Source organism: Dicentrarchus labrax, unplaced genomic scaffold (genome assembly GCF_905237075.1).
Source record: "Dicentrarchus labrax unplaced genomic scaffold, dlabrax2021, whole genome shotgun sequence".
Lineage (NCBI taxonomy): Eukaryota > Metazoa > Chordata > Actinopteri > Moronidae > Dicentrarchus > Dicentrarchus labrax.
In genome coordinates this window covers 8044846-8060892 of record NW_026136708.1, presented here as the reverse complement: position 1 = coordinate 8060892, position 16047 = coordinate 8044846, and the positions used below count along the sequence as shown (strand labels likewise).

At 40.8% G+C, this 16047-nt stretch overlaps 1 protein-coding gene across 4 annotated transcripts; it reads right to left on the bottom strand.

The window, feature by feature from the left end:
* Positions 1–5588: 5588 nt before the first annotated feature.
* LOC127367844 (echinoderm microtubule-associated protein-like 1) lies at positions 5589–14727 on the bottom strand. Of its 4 annotated transcripts, none has more exons than XM_051408019.1 (7): positions 14410–14727; positions 10495–10686; positions 10111–10240; positions 7638–7739; positions 7081–7109; positions 6836–6862; positions 5589–6525 (listed from the first exon to the last, which is right to left on the bottom strand). In XM_051408019.1, the coding sequence occupies exons 1-7, from the start codon at positions 14567–14569 to the stop codon at positions 6260–6262; spliced, it is 906 nt and encodes a 301-aa protein (XP_051263979.1). In that variant the 5' UTR covers positions 14570–14727; the 3' UTR covers positions 5589–6259. The 4 variants fall into 4 exon arrangements, with proteins under 4 accessions (XP_051263979.1, XP_051263978.1, XP_051263977.1 ...); XM_051408018.1 differs by having other exon boundaries at positions 7081–7112; positions 14410–14725; XM_051408017.1 differs by lacking the exon at positions 14410–14727 and adding an exon at positions 11503–12411.
* Positions 14728–16047: the final 1320 nt, after the last annotated feature.

The window sequence follows — 16047 nt, the reverse complement described above, 5'->3', positions numbered from 1 at the left end:
AAGGGCAGTAGCACAGAGACCGTTGTGAAGTATTTATGGTGGAACAGCTTAGTCAGGGTTAGGATTAGCACCCTAAAGGACACTTTACCACATTTGTCCACTGGAAGAGCACCTTAGAGTGCACTTTATCATGTTTTATCTACCATAGGGGCATCCAAGAGGGAATTAGCTGTGTTTTTAGAATAGCATTGCCATCCCATAAGCTGCTAGTGTGGCTTTGTGGTATGAAATTAATAATTGTCCCTGTGATCTAGTATTCGATTAACTCTAGATCTTCCAGAAAAGACTTCAGAAATGTCAGATCTGCAGTCCCATTTCAGTACAAATGTCTACAGTTGAGCGTGAGCAATCAAGAAGTCAGCAGTGTATAACACATAAAGCAACAAAGGAGTTCCTCACATATCCAGGACTTATTGGTGTCGTATCAGATCCATTAACATGGAAAAGAGGCTGTTGCTGAATCCATAAGTGGGAGAAAGGGAGAGATGGAAGAGAGGGAAACTGGAAAGATAAAATGATCAGCCTGCAGGAGAGGAGTCAGACATTCAGGCTCCATCAAGCCAGGGATCAGTCCTTCAACCCAAATCCCAGTCTACAAACACAAACCCCGGCTTTACTGTCCCAAGATTTTTCCCCAGAGACCTACAGCACCTTCAGTCTCTCCACAGCTGGAGATGATTAAAACTAATACTGTATGTCTAATCCTGACAAATGGGAAACAGATACTGTAGCTGTGTAAGTTTCAAGCTTTTGACTGCCTCAGTAATTGAAAAAGGAAAAGCCCCAAAGAGGATTAGATATCCAGATCTATCTAGCGGCATATCTAGATCAAACAGATCTATCAATATGGCTGTTCAAATATATATACACACAGACACACACTATATAGTGCTTATAATAAATCTGAACCACAATGACCTGTGACATTTAAAAACATTTAAAACCACTTCAGTTTCATCAGTTTGCCTTGATACTGCTGTATATCTGACCTTGAGTAATGTGTGTTTGAACTTTGGCTCACAGAGATCAATGCTCATTAGATCACAGCACAAAGCAACTGTTTGTGTTCTACTAACATGCAGGGCGCACTATAGTCGGGGACACACACACACACACACACACACACACACAACCAGCTCAATTGTCAAACAAACACTGTATTGCTCACAATCAACAGAACTAAAACACGTGTTCAATCTTGCACATTTTAAGTCATACACCAAGTAGACAAGGGAAGATACAAAGGTCTGACCACACACTGACACAGGGACACATGCACCCAGCTGGACCACAACACACCGCAGGAAGTACTCGCTTGATGCAGTTAGTCACAGTCTATATTGCCACCTACAGAGCGCCTCTGTAAAGCACAGAATCACTCATCCTCAATCACAGCTGAGTATTTAAGTGGCTGTCAGACAAAACAGATTAGCTATAACAAGTGTATCAGCACACAGCTTGTCAGGGCATTTTACATCAAACAAAAGTTCCTCCGTAGTTACCATACTTGACTGGCGATGGATTTATTTACACAGTCCAGTGCAATGTGCCAGATGTATGTTTTAATATGTTTTTTTTTAGTTCTCTCACAATGCAGAAAAATGACATCCCATTACTAGTTCTATGCAGTTTTTTAAGAAAAAAGTTTTCCTGCTTGCATGCTAACAACCATTTGATTTGAGTGTATTGTTGATGTATGCTATCAGCCAATAATGCAATGCACAAAGGAAATGGAGGATCTGCTCTTAATTATATGTATATATTATATGTGCAACTACAACTTCTTTGCGCCTTTTTTTCTTTGCCCCTTATCTACCTATTTATCTTTTTTATCTTTTCTACCTCAAGTATTTTATTCTATTGTTGTATTTTATTCTATTGTTGTATTTTATGCTATTGTATTTTTATTATATTTAAATGTGCCTGGCTGCTATGACGACCCAATTTTCCTTCAGGGATTAATAAAGTCTATCTATCTATAGTACACACAATATACAGTACAATAAGTATTCACTATAAAGTAAGACATAGCATAAATGTATGCAGGTGTGGTCGTGGGTGGAACAAATCATGTTATCTGAAAACTCGATAGATAGATAGATAGATAGATAGATAGATAGATAGATAGATAGATAGATAGTGATGAGAGGTGCAGTAGAGCAGTGTTTATGCCCTATTGGTCTGATTTACCATCCTCCATACAGCAGGCTACATTATTAACATAAATGTGGATAAAGATGCTTGCTCAAGAGCACATGTGAAGCCATATAAGGGTGAGTTTGGTACCATCAACATAAGATAGCTGGCACAGTCAGCAGCAGCACAGAGAGAAGCAGTGAGAGGTTGAGGGAGAATGTGTAAAAAGAGACACTGACCTACAGCACCCCGTGGTCAAAGTCCCACTCCGACCTTGGGGCACACACTCACACACACACAGATTTCAATGCCAACAGCAATTAGACTCCGCTCAGGGTTCCTCCTGTTCATGGTGAACCTGTGCCAAGCGCTGGTGCCCCACCCACATCTATGTAGCAGCAGGCTTGCAGCTGATTGGCTGCACCTCTGGGTCCTACCAGTAACACTGCACCTGATAGGCTCTTACAGTCGGCCACTAAAACCAGTGCTTGCATCCCTGAGACAGCTGTGTCTGGATGCTGTAATGAACACCATCGGCTGATTGGCTCTCAGTGGGGAAGGTGTGTGCGCGTGCATGCGCATGTGGGATTTGTCTATGTGCGCGCACAGACATAGGTATCCTTAAGAGCATCAACCACATGTGCTTGCTTTGTAAACCCAGCGGTAACAAATGTGTCCCAATTAGGCATCACGATGCTTATAACAATTCTGCACGTGTAGTCTGGTTTCCATGACAACACCTCTTTTCCTCTGCAGACAACCTCCACGTGACACATCACAGAGCGAGCTGGAGTCAGAGATGCAAGCATCAAAGCCCCATGGCTGTGGAAATCTTAATGTGCTGCTCTCAGACCAGCCGCTCCTCCTCTTAAAGGTCCGTATTCTGTCGGCCAACAGGTGAGCTGCAGGTCAATAACAGCGCGTGTTCCTCTGGTCCACCTTTTGTGCTGCGGTGACATGCACACCGCAGGCCTCTGAGTTGAGCTGCGCCGATGAGCCGCACAGTGTGCCCGTCAATGTGATGTCCTGGCTGCTCTCCCTATATCCTTTAATATCCCGCAATAATGCGCAGCGGAATCACAGCAGTCTGCGACTTATTGTGCAGAGAAAGAGCAACGCATGCTTCTGCTTACCTCATCTTCCTCCCCTGCCCGTTTGAATGAGATGAAGAAGGGTTTCTGCCTGCTCAGTGCTTTGTCCTTGAGTTGAGTTCTAGTTAAAAAATGATCCAGATCTACCAGCTCCGGGTGTTTTAATAAAAAAAACAACAACAGCGATGCTGCCAGCGAAGCCTGCAGCCGGCTGGATGTGCAGATGTTGAGGGTGGGAAAAGGCGAAAGGGTGTGGAAAATGCTACACGGATGGCCACAGTTTTCAGGTCTGTCTTTTAAAAAGAAATAATTGTTCTCCGGTGTCGTGTCAGGCGGCCGGTGGTTCGGTCGAAGCCATCTCAGAGGGCGGCACGCCGCTGTCCGCAGGACGAGAAGCCGGGCGGAGTGGCTGACAGCGGCTTCTGTGGTGCCATCTTTTCCTCCCTTCAACCACTGGGAGGTTGGATGGAGAGAGAGAGAGAGAGAGAGAGAGAGAGAGAGAGAGAGAGAGAGAGAGAGAGCAGGCTGCTGAAATATTTAAGTCTCGGTGGTTTTGCTGCACGGTAGCGCCCTCGGTCTGGTGATGCAGCTACCGTGCAGGCAGGTATGGAAAACCAACGCACACCGTCTTCTTTGAGAATAAGTTAGGTAAAAATGAATAATAACAATAATAATTATGTGTCTTATTTTGTATCTAAAAAAATAACACACATGCTGTTCTAAAATAATCAGAATACTTTTATTCCCCAGCAAAACAGTTTCAGAGGAATATTAGTGATATGCTTGGATATAAAATACCACGATTACCACAAATACTTTAAGCCTTTAAGACCCTGCAGAAATAGTATTATATTATTGTGTGTGTGTGTGTGTGTGTGTGTGTGTGTGTGTGTGTGTGTGTGTGTTATTTCCTTCCATCTCCATTTCCATAATATATAATATATACATTTACTGAGTTTAAAGTTAGCTGGTTTGTCTTCAGGCCCTATTTCTTCTTCTGTGATATTTCACTCTCAACTTAACAACACTACTGCTGCTGTACAGAACTACACAGTATTATATGTAGAAGTAAACACGGTGATACTGTATATAAAAGGACAGACACACACAAACAAACCTGCCATTCGCCAGGATCAACTAGCTAACATCTGTCTTTGCCTGCAACATCCAGCTGTTGTTTCCTCACATGGAGGACAGACAGATTCAGTTAAATCTCCACTGAGGACCTGAGTTTAAACTGTGCTGTCTACTTTTTAGTAGCCAAAGCAAGTCTATCAGGTTCTTTACTGGTCCTGAAAAGTCTCCATTGGAGTTTTTAGCCCCAATGGCCCACAAATCTATCAATGTCTACTGATATTTGAGTGAAGTGAAGAGATAAGTTGGGTGGGTGCTAATAATTTTAGGGTGTTTTGCATCAAAACAACGAAAAAGGTTTCACCTAATATCCTGCAGACCTCTCCCTGTGGATTGCCCATATGTTTGCTTTGCACGCCTTTTTTGTTCAAAGCTAGCACAAGACAGAATAACTGCCAACAAGTGTTTCATTATAATAAAATGTATTTAAATGTATGCTTTTTGTTTTGATTTGATTTATAAACACAGCTGTTAAATATCCCACTGCACCATTTTATCATAATGCAGGCTCATTCTACATCTGAAGCATTCAAATCAAACCTGTAGCAGTGTCGCCTTCTTGCCAGCAGAGGTCCTCCTTATGTCCAAAGAGCACAAGATTTTCCACTGTGGTTCATACAGTAGTGTGAATCCACTCTGAGGTCATACCGGCTGAATATTGGCTCAGGAAACATTTGAGCCCTTGTTGCAAAGAAACTAAATTTATTTTAATTAGTTTATCTGGATTTGGTGCAACTTTAATCCCCATGTGATGTTACATTTCTCTGAGGATCACTGGTATCCCTGTTCGAGTCTATGGCCTTTATCTCCACAGGAGGGCGCTGAGGCTGTGGACACTTACTTCAATATGCCTCACACAAGTCATCGATATCGCTGTTATTATATTTCCAAACAAGGCTAAAAGAGTTTCTACATTGTCAGGATTTATGTTTTTTCACTTACTGTGATGCATTTAGTCTGGAAGCAGCATAGATCATTGGAACATTACAAGCACCTGCTACAATAATAGGAACAATGTGCTGAGTAACAATAATATACGAGAACATTTCTGATACAATCTATCACAATCAGCTTGAGAGTGAATCAAATTTTGTGGAGGTTTTCTCACAGTGGGAGTGGAAATGTACCAGGCACAGCTCTGTTTTCCATAAGTCTTCATTTGACTGTTTATCCAACTGAAAAGGTCACAGCACGTGATTTCCACCCTGCACATAAACACACTCACACTTTCATGATTATAGTTTTTTTTATTATTTGTTCTGAACTAGAATGAGCCTTTTTAACTGGTACATCCTGTGTTGAAGTGGAACATCTATTACAAAACTAGAAACATCACAGCTCACAGGCATGAGACAGACTCAGTGACACACGCTCACTGACGTCAGTTCCCCCTCGTCCATCACACAGTCAGTGCTCAAAGACACCTACAGACACACATCTTTACTTAAAAACTCAAAACTTCACATACATAGTGACAGAGAGAACGTTTACAGTAAACACAGGCATTCAATGAAACAATACGCAGGTACTAGGATGAGAGAAATGGATCAATGACTATAATGAGGCTAAAAATGCTTTAAAGCTTTCATACTATGCTTTAAATAAATAACACTGTCATAAAACACTGTATTGACATTTACTCAAATGTTTCAAAATGCTGTAAGTGCTCAAGTTGTTGTACATACACAATTGCAACAAAGTCAGGATGACCAACAAGGAAGATTGGTGTATTCATCCCCATTTTAAAATCAATTTCTTGTTTTTTCACCATTGGAAAAAAGTCTTTATTTGCAGTTTCTGTTCAAGTGGTTTATTGAGGTTTAAAATAATAAGTTTGGGGTTTAGTAAACTCGATTGCAAGGACACACTTGCAGTAAATCAGTCGCTATCCACTTGCCTCAGTAACAAATCTGAAAGTACTGGCTTGGTGATTTGAGGGGGCTCTTGTAGCTGGATGTGTCCTGTGCTGAGTTGTGGCTGCTTGTGGTTTTCTGCAGGTTTAAGGTGAAAGTGGGGGTTGTTTTCCTCGCCTGTGGCTTGTTCCCCCCCTTCGCCTGCGGTGTGGCCGTGGGCCCGCTGTTGGCAGGCACCGTGGCTGCAGATTTGGCGGTCTCAGAAGACCCAGTCTTTCTTGTGAGGGGGCTCAGATAGATCTGCATAGTCACTAAGTGAAGTGGTGAGATGAGGTGAGGAGGGTGAGAGATTAGAGGGGAGGTTGGCCAGCAGGAAGGGGTTAGAATGGTTAAAGGGTTGGAGGTGTGGATATTTAAAGTTCAGGTTAGGAGGTGTGTGTGTGGGGGGGGGGGGGACATAAAATGAGGGTGCAAGGGTGAGGGCAGGCACACAAGTCATGGTGAGATGTGAAAAAAATGAAGGATGGGCATAAAATAACAACTCAAACACAATTCTGTCAACCTTAAAGAACTGAATATTATATTGTCTGGTATGAATGTATTATTTGGTATGAATCCTACCTTTGCAGTGCGTCACACGCCTTGTCCCTGCACCAAAATAACACACAAACAGAGAGGTTAGATTCATTTCATCAGCAATCAACAGCACTGATATGTCAGTCTTTTGCTAAATCAATGTTGTTTTATTTATACAGGTTATATATACAAGTCAGCAGCTGTTTCACATTCTTGTTATGAGGCTGAATTGCTGCCAGATACAGGCTGGAAAAAACATCTGCAGGGATACAGGGAGAGTGCTCACTTACCTACACTTACTGCAGCCTCCTTGGACTTGCTGCTGTTATAAGGAGAAAGAGAGAGAATTCGCCATAAGAGACAGAGAGAGACACGAGAGGGAGAGAGAAACGTAGAAAGTAAAAAGATGCAAAAGGTTGCCTGACAAAAGGTTTTCGTGAGAATGAACACATCAGTTTCAGGTTGACAGTTCAGCGTCCCATGAGCTGGCTTTGAGAATGTTATCTTCCTCTGTGGTTTGAGGTGTTTTTAAAACAGGATGACGGGTTTGGAAATAACCTTGATTTGATTTGAGAGATCTGATTCCAACTTGATCGGCCAGGAATAACTGGGTCGCCCCAAAATCAATGGAAATGTATATATGGCCTGGTTTACACAAGAAGTATAAAAATAAGACTGACATTTACGAGAGAAAAGGGAAGGATTTTAAGATATAAGCGGTGAGACTGTGTTGTGAAACTACATTTTTAGGAATATATTTGTCTGTATAATGATAGACAGAAAGATAACACAGAAAAGGCATTTTTCTTGTGTATGGAGGTTTAGAAATGCAAGAATAGCTTCTTACCCTTCCTGAGGTTTCTTACAGGTGGAGGCTGCAGAGGTGGGTCGTGATTTAGTGGTCTTACATGGACTGTCCTTCACACTACCTAGTGGGCTTTTCACACCACTGGAAGGGAAAAACAAGTACTGTAAGGTCATGATGTTTTTTACCCAAATGGAAATTCAATGACTGACATGAAACTCTCTCAGTCCACTGAATGTACAAAAGTTTCAGCCATGAGGATGAAGAATTGAAGAAAAATATGGGAGGTTTAAGAAAGTGCACTTCCCTGAAACTACAGAATGTGTTTAGTTCAAACTTTTAAAAATCACTTGGTGGTGCCTTTGTGTGCAGTTTTATTTTATTTCAGTACTATGGAAGACTTGACTTGACTTGACTTGACTTGACTTGACTTGACTTGACTTGACTTGACTTGACGTGAAGACAAGATTTGAATCTTCTAAATAACTGAATACCTAATTGTTGAATCACTAATACTTAATATTGACATTTAAATACCATTAAATTGACTGCATTGAAACATTTTACTATGAAAACCATCTATCGAGTATTCACCCAGCCCATGGTATATAGTTTGAATTCCGCTTTTTGGAGTTTGCGGTTCACTTCAAGTATTCTTTTGGGGAAATTCAGCATTATATGGTATAATCAAAATTCTCAAATTTTCTGTGAAGTGAAGAAATTAAGTTTCTCAAATGGGACTGGTGAAATTTAAACACTAATAATTTAGGATGAAAACTTCAAACTTGAAACCATTAGGCTGGTAGCCCAGACACCTTGGAAACTTGACTTCTCAACCCGTCACAATGACCACTTTTGTTGGATGACATATTGTGCAAGAAATAAATGTGATTAATGATATTATTGTCATTTTAAGACCCTTTTATGCCACTGATATAATGACACCCTTTAAATAAATGAGCAATGACCTCTATTCAGACATTGGACCTGGAATGTAAAAAAAATATTAAAATATCCTCTGTCTGCAGAAATTGCACTGAATGAATATTAAACATTTGGCACAGAGAGTCATTCACTCTTTAACAGGCAATATAGTAAATGTAGGGAAAACGCTGCGGTTTGTTCTGGCATCATATTGGCTAACATGTTGGTGGTTTTCTGAAACAATAAGTCGATATTGTGATAATGACATATGATAAGTTATTCACGTTATTTTTGTGACAGACCTACATTACAGAATTATTCACATTTTACAATATTTAGTTGATTATAAAATTCTAATCATCGTGTCTTTAATTAACTTCCATATGGCAGCTTCTGGCTCAATAACTACTTTGAACCCTAAAGTTCCCAGTGTTTCCCTCAGGTACGTTCATATTCAGCTAAATTGTTTTCCACTCAGTTCCACACAAGCAAATCGCGCATTTTACTGTAAAATCTGAGATGATTTTGTATTTTCACAGGTGCAACATGTCAGATAGCGAAACGTCTTATGCATAATTTGAAACACATTTCCCTGGAGTTGAGCCTGACATATTTCTGGAAACTGCTTTAAAATTAAGTGCCGAACAATGCTTGGCTACAAACATGTAATTATAATGATGGAGCCACTGAAGTGGTCAGTGGGTTGTTTTACTTTGAATTCATGTGATAAATACATGCAAAAAACAATGAATGAAAACAGATGTGGTCACTTCTGTTTGTGAAAAGAAGGAATGGCGGACAGATGGGAAGTAACTGGAGGCAACAATAAAGAGAAAAAGGCAAAAGGAAGCAGATATGAATATGAGAGAGGGAAGACATAATATAAGAGGGTTAATTAGAGGAGAGAAAAGGTAAGATGAGAGTCACTTTTGCTAATAGTGATGATGATGATGATGATGATGATGATGATGATTCTCACTTCATCCTAGCACTGAATGGACAGCTTTAAGTGAATGGAGATTTCCCACTGTGAAATTGTATCAGCACAGCCCAGATATAGCAGTGGAGAACCTAGCATGCTCTGACTAAAGCTATTTAATGGCAGTAACATTTGAAAGGTAATTGAGAGGAAGACATCTGCAGAGAATGGTTTGCTGCTTTATTGCTTTGAAAAAAAACGTTGGAATATTACTGAGCACCCGTGTGCAGTGTTTCTTGGATAGAGTGTTTGCTGATTGCTTTTGCACATTTGATGATGAGAACTGACACTTTAGATCTGATACTGAAGCTTTATTGTGAGCTGCTTCATTAGAACTGTTTTCCATTAATACTGTGTGCAGAAGCTCTCTCTTTGCTTGGGTGTGTTTCATGACGAGTGCCGTCAGATATGAGAGGAATGTCATTGTGATTTGTTTTTCTCCCATTGAGAAATCAACAATTCAAATCTTTTTGTCAAATGTATCATATGATTTCTAAACTAATCACCTATTACTACTTCCAATAAAAACATAAAAACTCTCTTTTATATTACATGTAGATTCTAGACTGTCTCCTGACTGTCTGCCTGCAGACTGAGCAGCAGTGTTTTTACCTGCGGGGCGGTGTTGGGCTGTAGTTCCTGGCTGTGGCGCTGGAGGGCAGTGTGGTGCTCTTCTTCAGGGAGGCAGTGCTGGAGGTCACCATGGGCGGTCTGGAGGGCAGAGCCAGAGACACTGGCCTGGCTGTTGGGACACACACAAGGGGGTTAAGTATGATGTATGTGTGTTTGTGTGTGGTGGATAAAAGGTTGTACTTTCTGTTTGTGGAGATTGTTGTGTCTGCCCTCTTTGTTGTCTGCACAAATAAAGCCCCTTGATGAAAATAAAAATTGTATGCACATGTTTCTATGTAAATACATTAAGTAGAGAAATATTAGGACATGATATTCTGGATGTTTTTTTCAGGCTTTTAGGTTCTGAATATTTACTTAACTCACCTTTGGCACCCGATGGTCTCCTGCCAGCAGCAGCAGCTGCTTGGTACTCTTCAGAGATGTTAAGCCTCTTGAGGACGTCGGCCAGAGCCATCTTCAACAGCTGGATTTCATCTTCCTGCATCTGCATCCTCTGCTCCAGATAGGTCAGTCGGTCAGCCACGTCAAGGCCACTGGCTGCTGAACTGCGGTCATCTGAAGGAATAATAGAAAACAGGAGGTAGGTAGTAGGTAGGTGTGATAGATAGATGGCGTAACATGTTTACGCCAGTACACGGGGCAGTTATGTTGTATGCTTTTCAATATTACATAACTGATGGCATGCATAACGATAGTGCTGGTCCATTAAAATAAGCAGAGGAATCTGAGGCAGCCAATAAACATTTGTTAGCCTCTAAAACATGTCTAAATATGTTTAAATATGCAGATTTCCCAAAGCAAAAGAAAGAGCAAACACAAAGAGCAAGACCTTGTTAACCAACTGAGGGTGACAGAGACATACACACACAGAAGGAGAGAAAGATGCCAAATAGAAATGAATGTGCAGCTGACTCATACTGAAACCATATCACCATTTGGTGAGAGAAAATATTGAGTATGAAAGAAAACGATCCTCCAGTCACAAAGTAAAAAAGTGCTATTCAACTGTCCACTCACTAAAAAGCCTTTAATGTAAGAGAGGTGAAGAAATAAAATATTTTAAAAAATACTTCTTGAGCATTATTTACTTGATGAAATTCTACCATAAATGTTCTTTTAAGGCTCATCTCTTCAATCAGAAAACAGAATAAGCTCTTTAACATCCCCTGTGCATATATAGCAAAAATCAAGCTAATGAGGTCACAGCACAGCTGGACACAGCCGATCATCCACACTGTCATCACACTGTCAGCAGCATGTAAACAACGGTAGCTGAGCACAATCTCCAAAACACTTTCACTGTAATTTCTCTTTCAATCAATTATAACTTTTACTGGCCATCATCAGTCACAACAGTACAGAGGTGGATACCGTGGGAGACACTGGACACGGATGAGCTGTCAGGGTGTCTCTGCTGGCCGGTGGGGCCCTCCTCCACTACACCAGACGTCTTCCTCCTCTTCCTCTCCTCCCGCGAGCACACTCTCTCGCTCCTCTTTCCTCCTCTGGTTCCAGTCAGACAGGCCGGCTCTCCCTCCATCTGATTTTGATCCACTGGCTGGTGTCCACTAAGATATCATCTTCTTTGCTCCACTTAGGTCACACAAACACACTCACACACAAACACACTCACAGAGCAGCGTTTACAGTGTGTTGTCCGCCTCTGTTTACAGCATCCAAGCTGTATTACAGTCACTGCAGCAGGAGATGAGGTTACTGATGTTTTGATCCTCCCACGTTTCCTTGGTGGTCGCCTGACATGCTCTGGGACGCAGTGATGTGTATGACAGCGCTTAAAGCCCCTTTGCTCAGGGTGTGTGCTTCTACAAATGTGGGGGTAGGGTTGATAATGCTTAAAAACTCAGCAGTCGTCCAATTCAGCCTAAATTGTCTGTACGTGTGTGTGGGTGTGGGTGTGCAGAGTACAATGATAATCCCTCAGACTGAGCCTCTTTGACCCCGCCCCCACACATAAGCCCCATGTCACTATGAGAGATGGAGACACAGAGAGGAAACAGCAGAAATAAACCTGAAATGTGGTCTGTTGTTGTGTTGTGCTGAAGTAAACAACTTGTACATCCACAGAGTTACTGTGCAGCCACTGCGCAGGTCAGTGCCAGTAATAGGTAGGATTAGGAAACTAAAAACCAATGCATGCTTTACATCCACCAACAGTAATGCTTTGTAATATAAAGCATTATTTCTCAGCAGTTTTCAGTTAAAACTGCTTATGAGCAAAAAGGTATTAGTTAAACAATCTATGCCCGTGTGTATTTTTTACCTGAACTAAACCACTGATTTCAAACCAGTGTACCCCAGGGCATATTTCTGCAGTTGCTATAATAAGAGATAACTAAAACTGATGTATAAATGGAAGACATTTTTTCTAAAAGTTGGATTACAGTAACAGATTAACTAGTTTGATAAAAATTGGATAAATTATTTATATATTTAGCTAAAAGTTATTGTTAAATTGTTGAAATAATTGCTAAAAGCCTGATGGATAAACACGAACATGGAGAAATGGAAGGAATAGTTGGCTAAAAGTAATGGATAATTGAAAAACCCATCTTCTATTACTCCAAGTAGTAGTAGTTCAGAGTTTGTGTCCATTAAGCTTCAAAAACCTGCTGTATGGTTTATGAAATGCTTCAATTTTTTTCTCAGTTCTTGGTAAAATGCTTGAGATGTCAGTTTTTCCTCTCCTAGCAAAGATGATCTGCTGTGGGCAAAGACTTTCAGTATAATCATTCAAGCATGGAGCCAACAGTAATCTCATGAAGAGTGGTGACTCTGTGTAGGCCAGTGATTTTCTTTTTCTCCTCTTGTCCCGGCTGTGACATCATCCTCGTGCCACCTCCACACACCCCATATGGGATTGGGATTAGAATAGCACATAATCCCAGTGCTGTAAAAGGGAATTAGCAGCCCAAAGCTCAATCTCTGCACTAACTCAGCTATACAAAGAACAGGCAAGCTCCCTCGTTGCCTTACGTGCAAATGTAAACACACGTACAAACATATGCATTAAACGATGACTCACACATTCACACATGTACACAAAGCTGGGCTAGCTGTAACCGTTTTGGAAGTCATATGCCTTTTATGCATACGCAAAATTAAGATACATTAAGACATAGAGAATCAGAGGAGTGTTTTAATCTCTGCTCGCAGATGGTGTTTCCTGAATGAAGGAACAGCATCTGTCTGCTCATATCAGCACCCTGCATGCTGACACATACAGTGTGCACAAGCAATCCTTCACATATTAGTCCACTGATATCCCTGAGGGGACAGGGCATTTCCCTAAATCTCTTCAGCTGACGCACATTCCACAACACCAACCATTTGACTGTGTAGTTAGTATCATTGGACAGATATGCTGGACTAAGTGCTTGTTCAAATAAAGCAGCATTGTACAGGTTAAGTGAAAATCTATAGTGCCAATGTCAAAGAAGACAAGAGGAAAATGAAATTTGGCTTTTCACTTTCTGTATTCATTAGGTTATCAACAGGTTTTGAAGGGCTGTATAGAGTTCAAAGTGTAGTCAATGATTAGGACTCTTTCAGATCAAAACCAGTTGGCGTTTTAATCAATATGGCAGAATAAATAAAGGCTATTTTCTCCTTGCTCTCCCTAAAAGTGCCTTAAGGAGGTTTTCTTTCCTGTCATCAGGTTTTGAAGGGGGAAAAAAATCTTTTTTGTTTTTGAGTTATGTAAAATGTTAATAAAAATAAATCATATGAAGTCCTGATACAAACCTATTGTGGCATTAAAGTCCTTAGTAGTTACAGCACACAAATAAAACACAGGATTAGTTTCTCTTAGTCTGTAATTAATTCACATTGCTGATTTCTGTCAATGAGTGTTACAGAATGTCTGCTTTTTTTGATACAGTGGAGGTTTTTCTAAACAACTTTTTTATAACTTACTTCACCTGTTCTTTTCCTTGTTTGAACAGCTCTGTTCAAACCTGCAAACCTGTGCAAACACACATGTACACAGCTCTTTTTATTGATTAGAAGTAAAGATGCACTTCATTCATGCAGAATACTTTAAAGAGTCCTTGGTAGTATTTTAAGATAAACATCTCGGACAATTTAACTTTTTAAACATATATCTTTTAAGGCTGAAAGCACCTCAAACAAAACTGCTCTTAACCTAACTGTATTGGGGTCAAGTCAGAAATTGCAGTGAGCAAATAAAACCAAACTATCTGCATGGCTTCATACCACAAGAGCTAAATGAGAAAATATCTGTCTGGCTCAGCCCTGTACCTGTCATGAAGTCAGTGTCAGGTGCCAGCAGTGAGTCACTGTGGTAGCTCCCCTTCAGTGAGGGTCTCCTCAGCAGGCCATGGTCCGTCTCCTCCATCCCCAGACCCTGATCCAGCAGCTCCTCCATGTGTGAGTCCCCCTCCAGTGTGCCCGCTGCCATGCCCCTGACAGAGTGTGTCAGAGTGATCCTGTGTGCTCCTACTAATGTCTCCTACGCTTCACTGCTGGGTTAATTCACCTTCCCTAAACCACCAGTGGCCACCACCTCTCGCTTTCCCTCCCTCTCTCTCCCCCCGCTGTCCCGTGAGGAGCGTATGGAGGGTGAAGAGAGATGGGTGATGTCACTCAGAGGACAGATTAAGGAGCTGGTAAGCCATCTGAAGCTCAGGGGAGGACAAAGCTATGAGAGAATAGGAGTGTGTTGTGTGTGCATGTGTGTGTATAGACAGCGGTCAGGGAGGCTTCAGACAGGGAAAACATCTTCACATTAAAGGCCTCAAAATAACTTCCTGACAGATAAGTTGCATAACTCCTGTCTGCAAACATCTAGCTACTGCTTCAAGGAGGAAACGATGAGTAACAATTACTGACCTGTGTGCTGAGAAAACACACACTCCAGACAAAAAAAAAGAAGGAAAAAACACAGTAGGGTGGGACCATGCAATTTGCTGTTGCATGCAAAGTTGCAGACAAGCACACAATTACACTCCCCAAAAGAGCTTACATCAGGCTACCATCCGGTGTGGCCAGCCCTGGTGTACTGTAAGGATGATGAGATTCAGAGATTAGGGAGCAGAACTTGATTAATTATAGTCATCAAGAGGACAATAAGCCGGACATGGTAATTAGACCAACAGAGAAAGACAACAGGAGCAGATGAAAAGCCAGTTAGGCGATTGTGTCGGGGTCTCCCCCAGTGTAAGCTGGCGTTCTGTCTATTTTGCATTCGCTGGATTGATTTTTTTTTCTCCAGCAGATGCTTCTCTTTGCTGATGTGTCAAAGCTTTTTTTGGCCACATAGCAGATGTGCCAAAAACAATAAATTAAGATGTGGCAGAGAATATAGCTCACATTTAAAGGATGATGCAAGGGTGTAAATAAGACTCAATCAAACCATGACCCAATTGTAAATGTTTATTATTATCCAAGATCTACCTGTATACCTACCTATATAACATACTTGTACACACATTCCAGTAAATTATATACCTGTGCAAGTCTGTGTCTACATATATATATAAAATTCTTATTCTCAGTACTCACTCATGTAATTCCAGTGACGCACCTTGTTATACAAATACAATATACTTCATTCTAGACTTGCACTAACCATATACAGGTATTTTACTGTTGATTGTTTTTATTATGCATATGGTCCTGGTGTTTAATTATTTACATCATTATTTTCTTACCTACCTTGTTGAGCGTTCTTATGCTGTTTCTCTTGTGATTCATTCGTGACTTTGCTGTCTGAGAGCACACAAACATACAACAGTGGATAGCGTATAAATTAAATATGAAATAAATTGCAGTAAAGTACAAAAGTAAACCATTAAAGGTTCATTATTAATTAACATTTTAGGAGGATCTATTGTCAGAAATGTTATATAATATTTATAGTTTTCATTAGTGTATGGC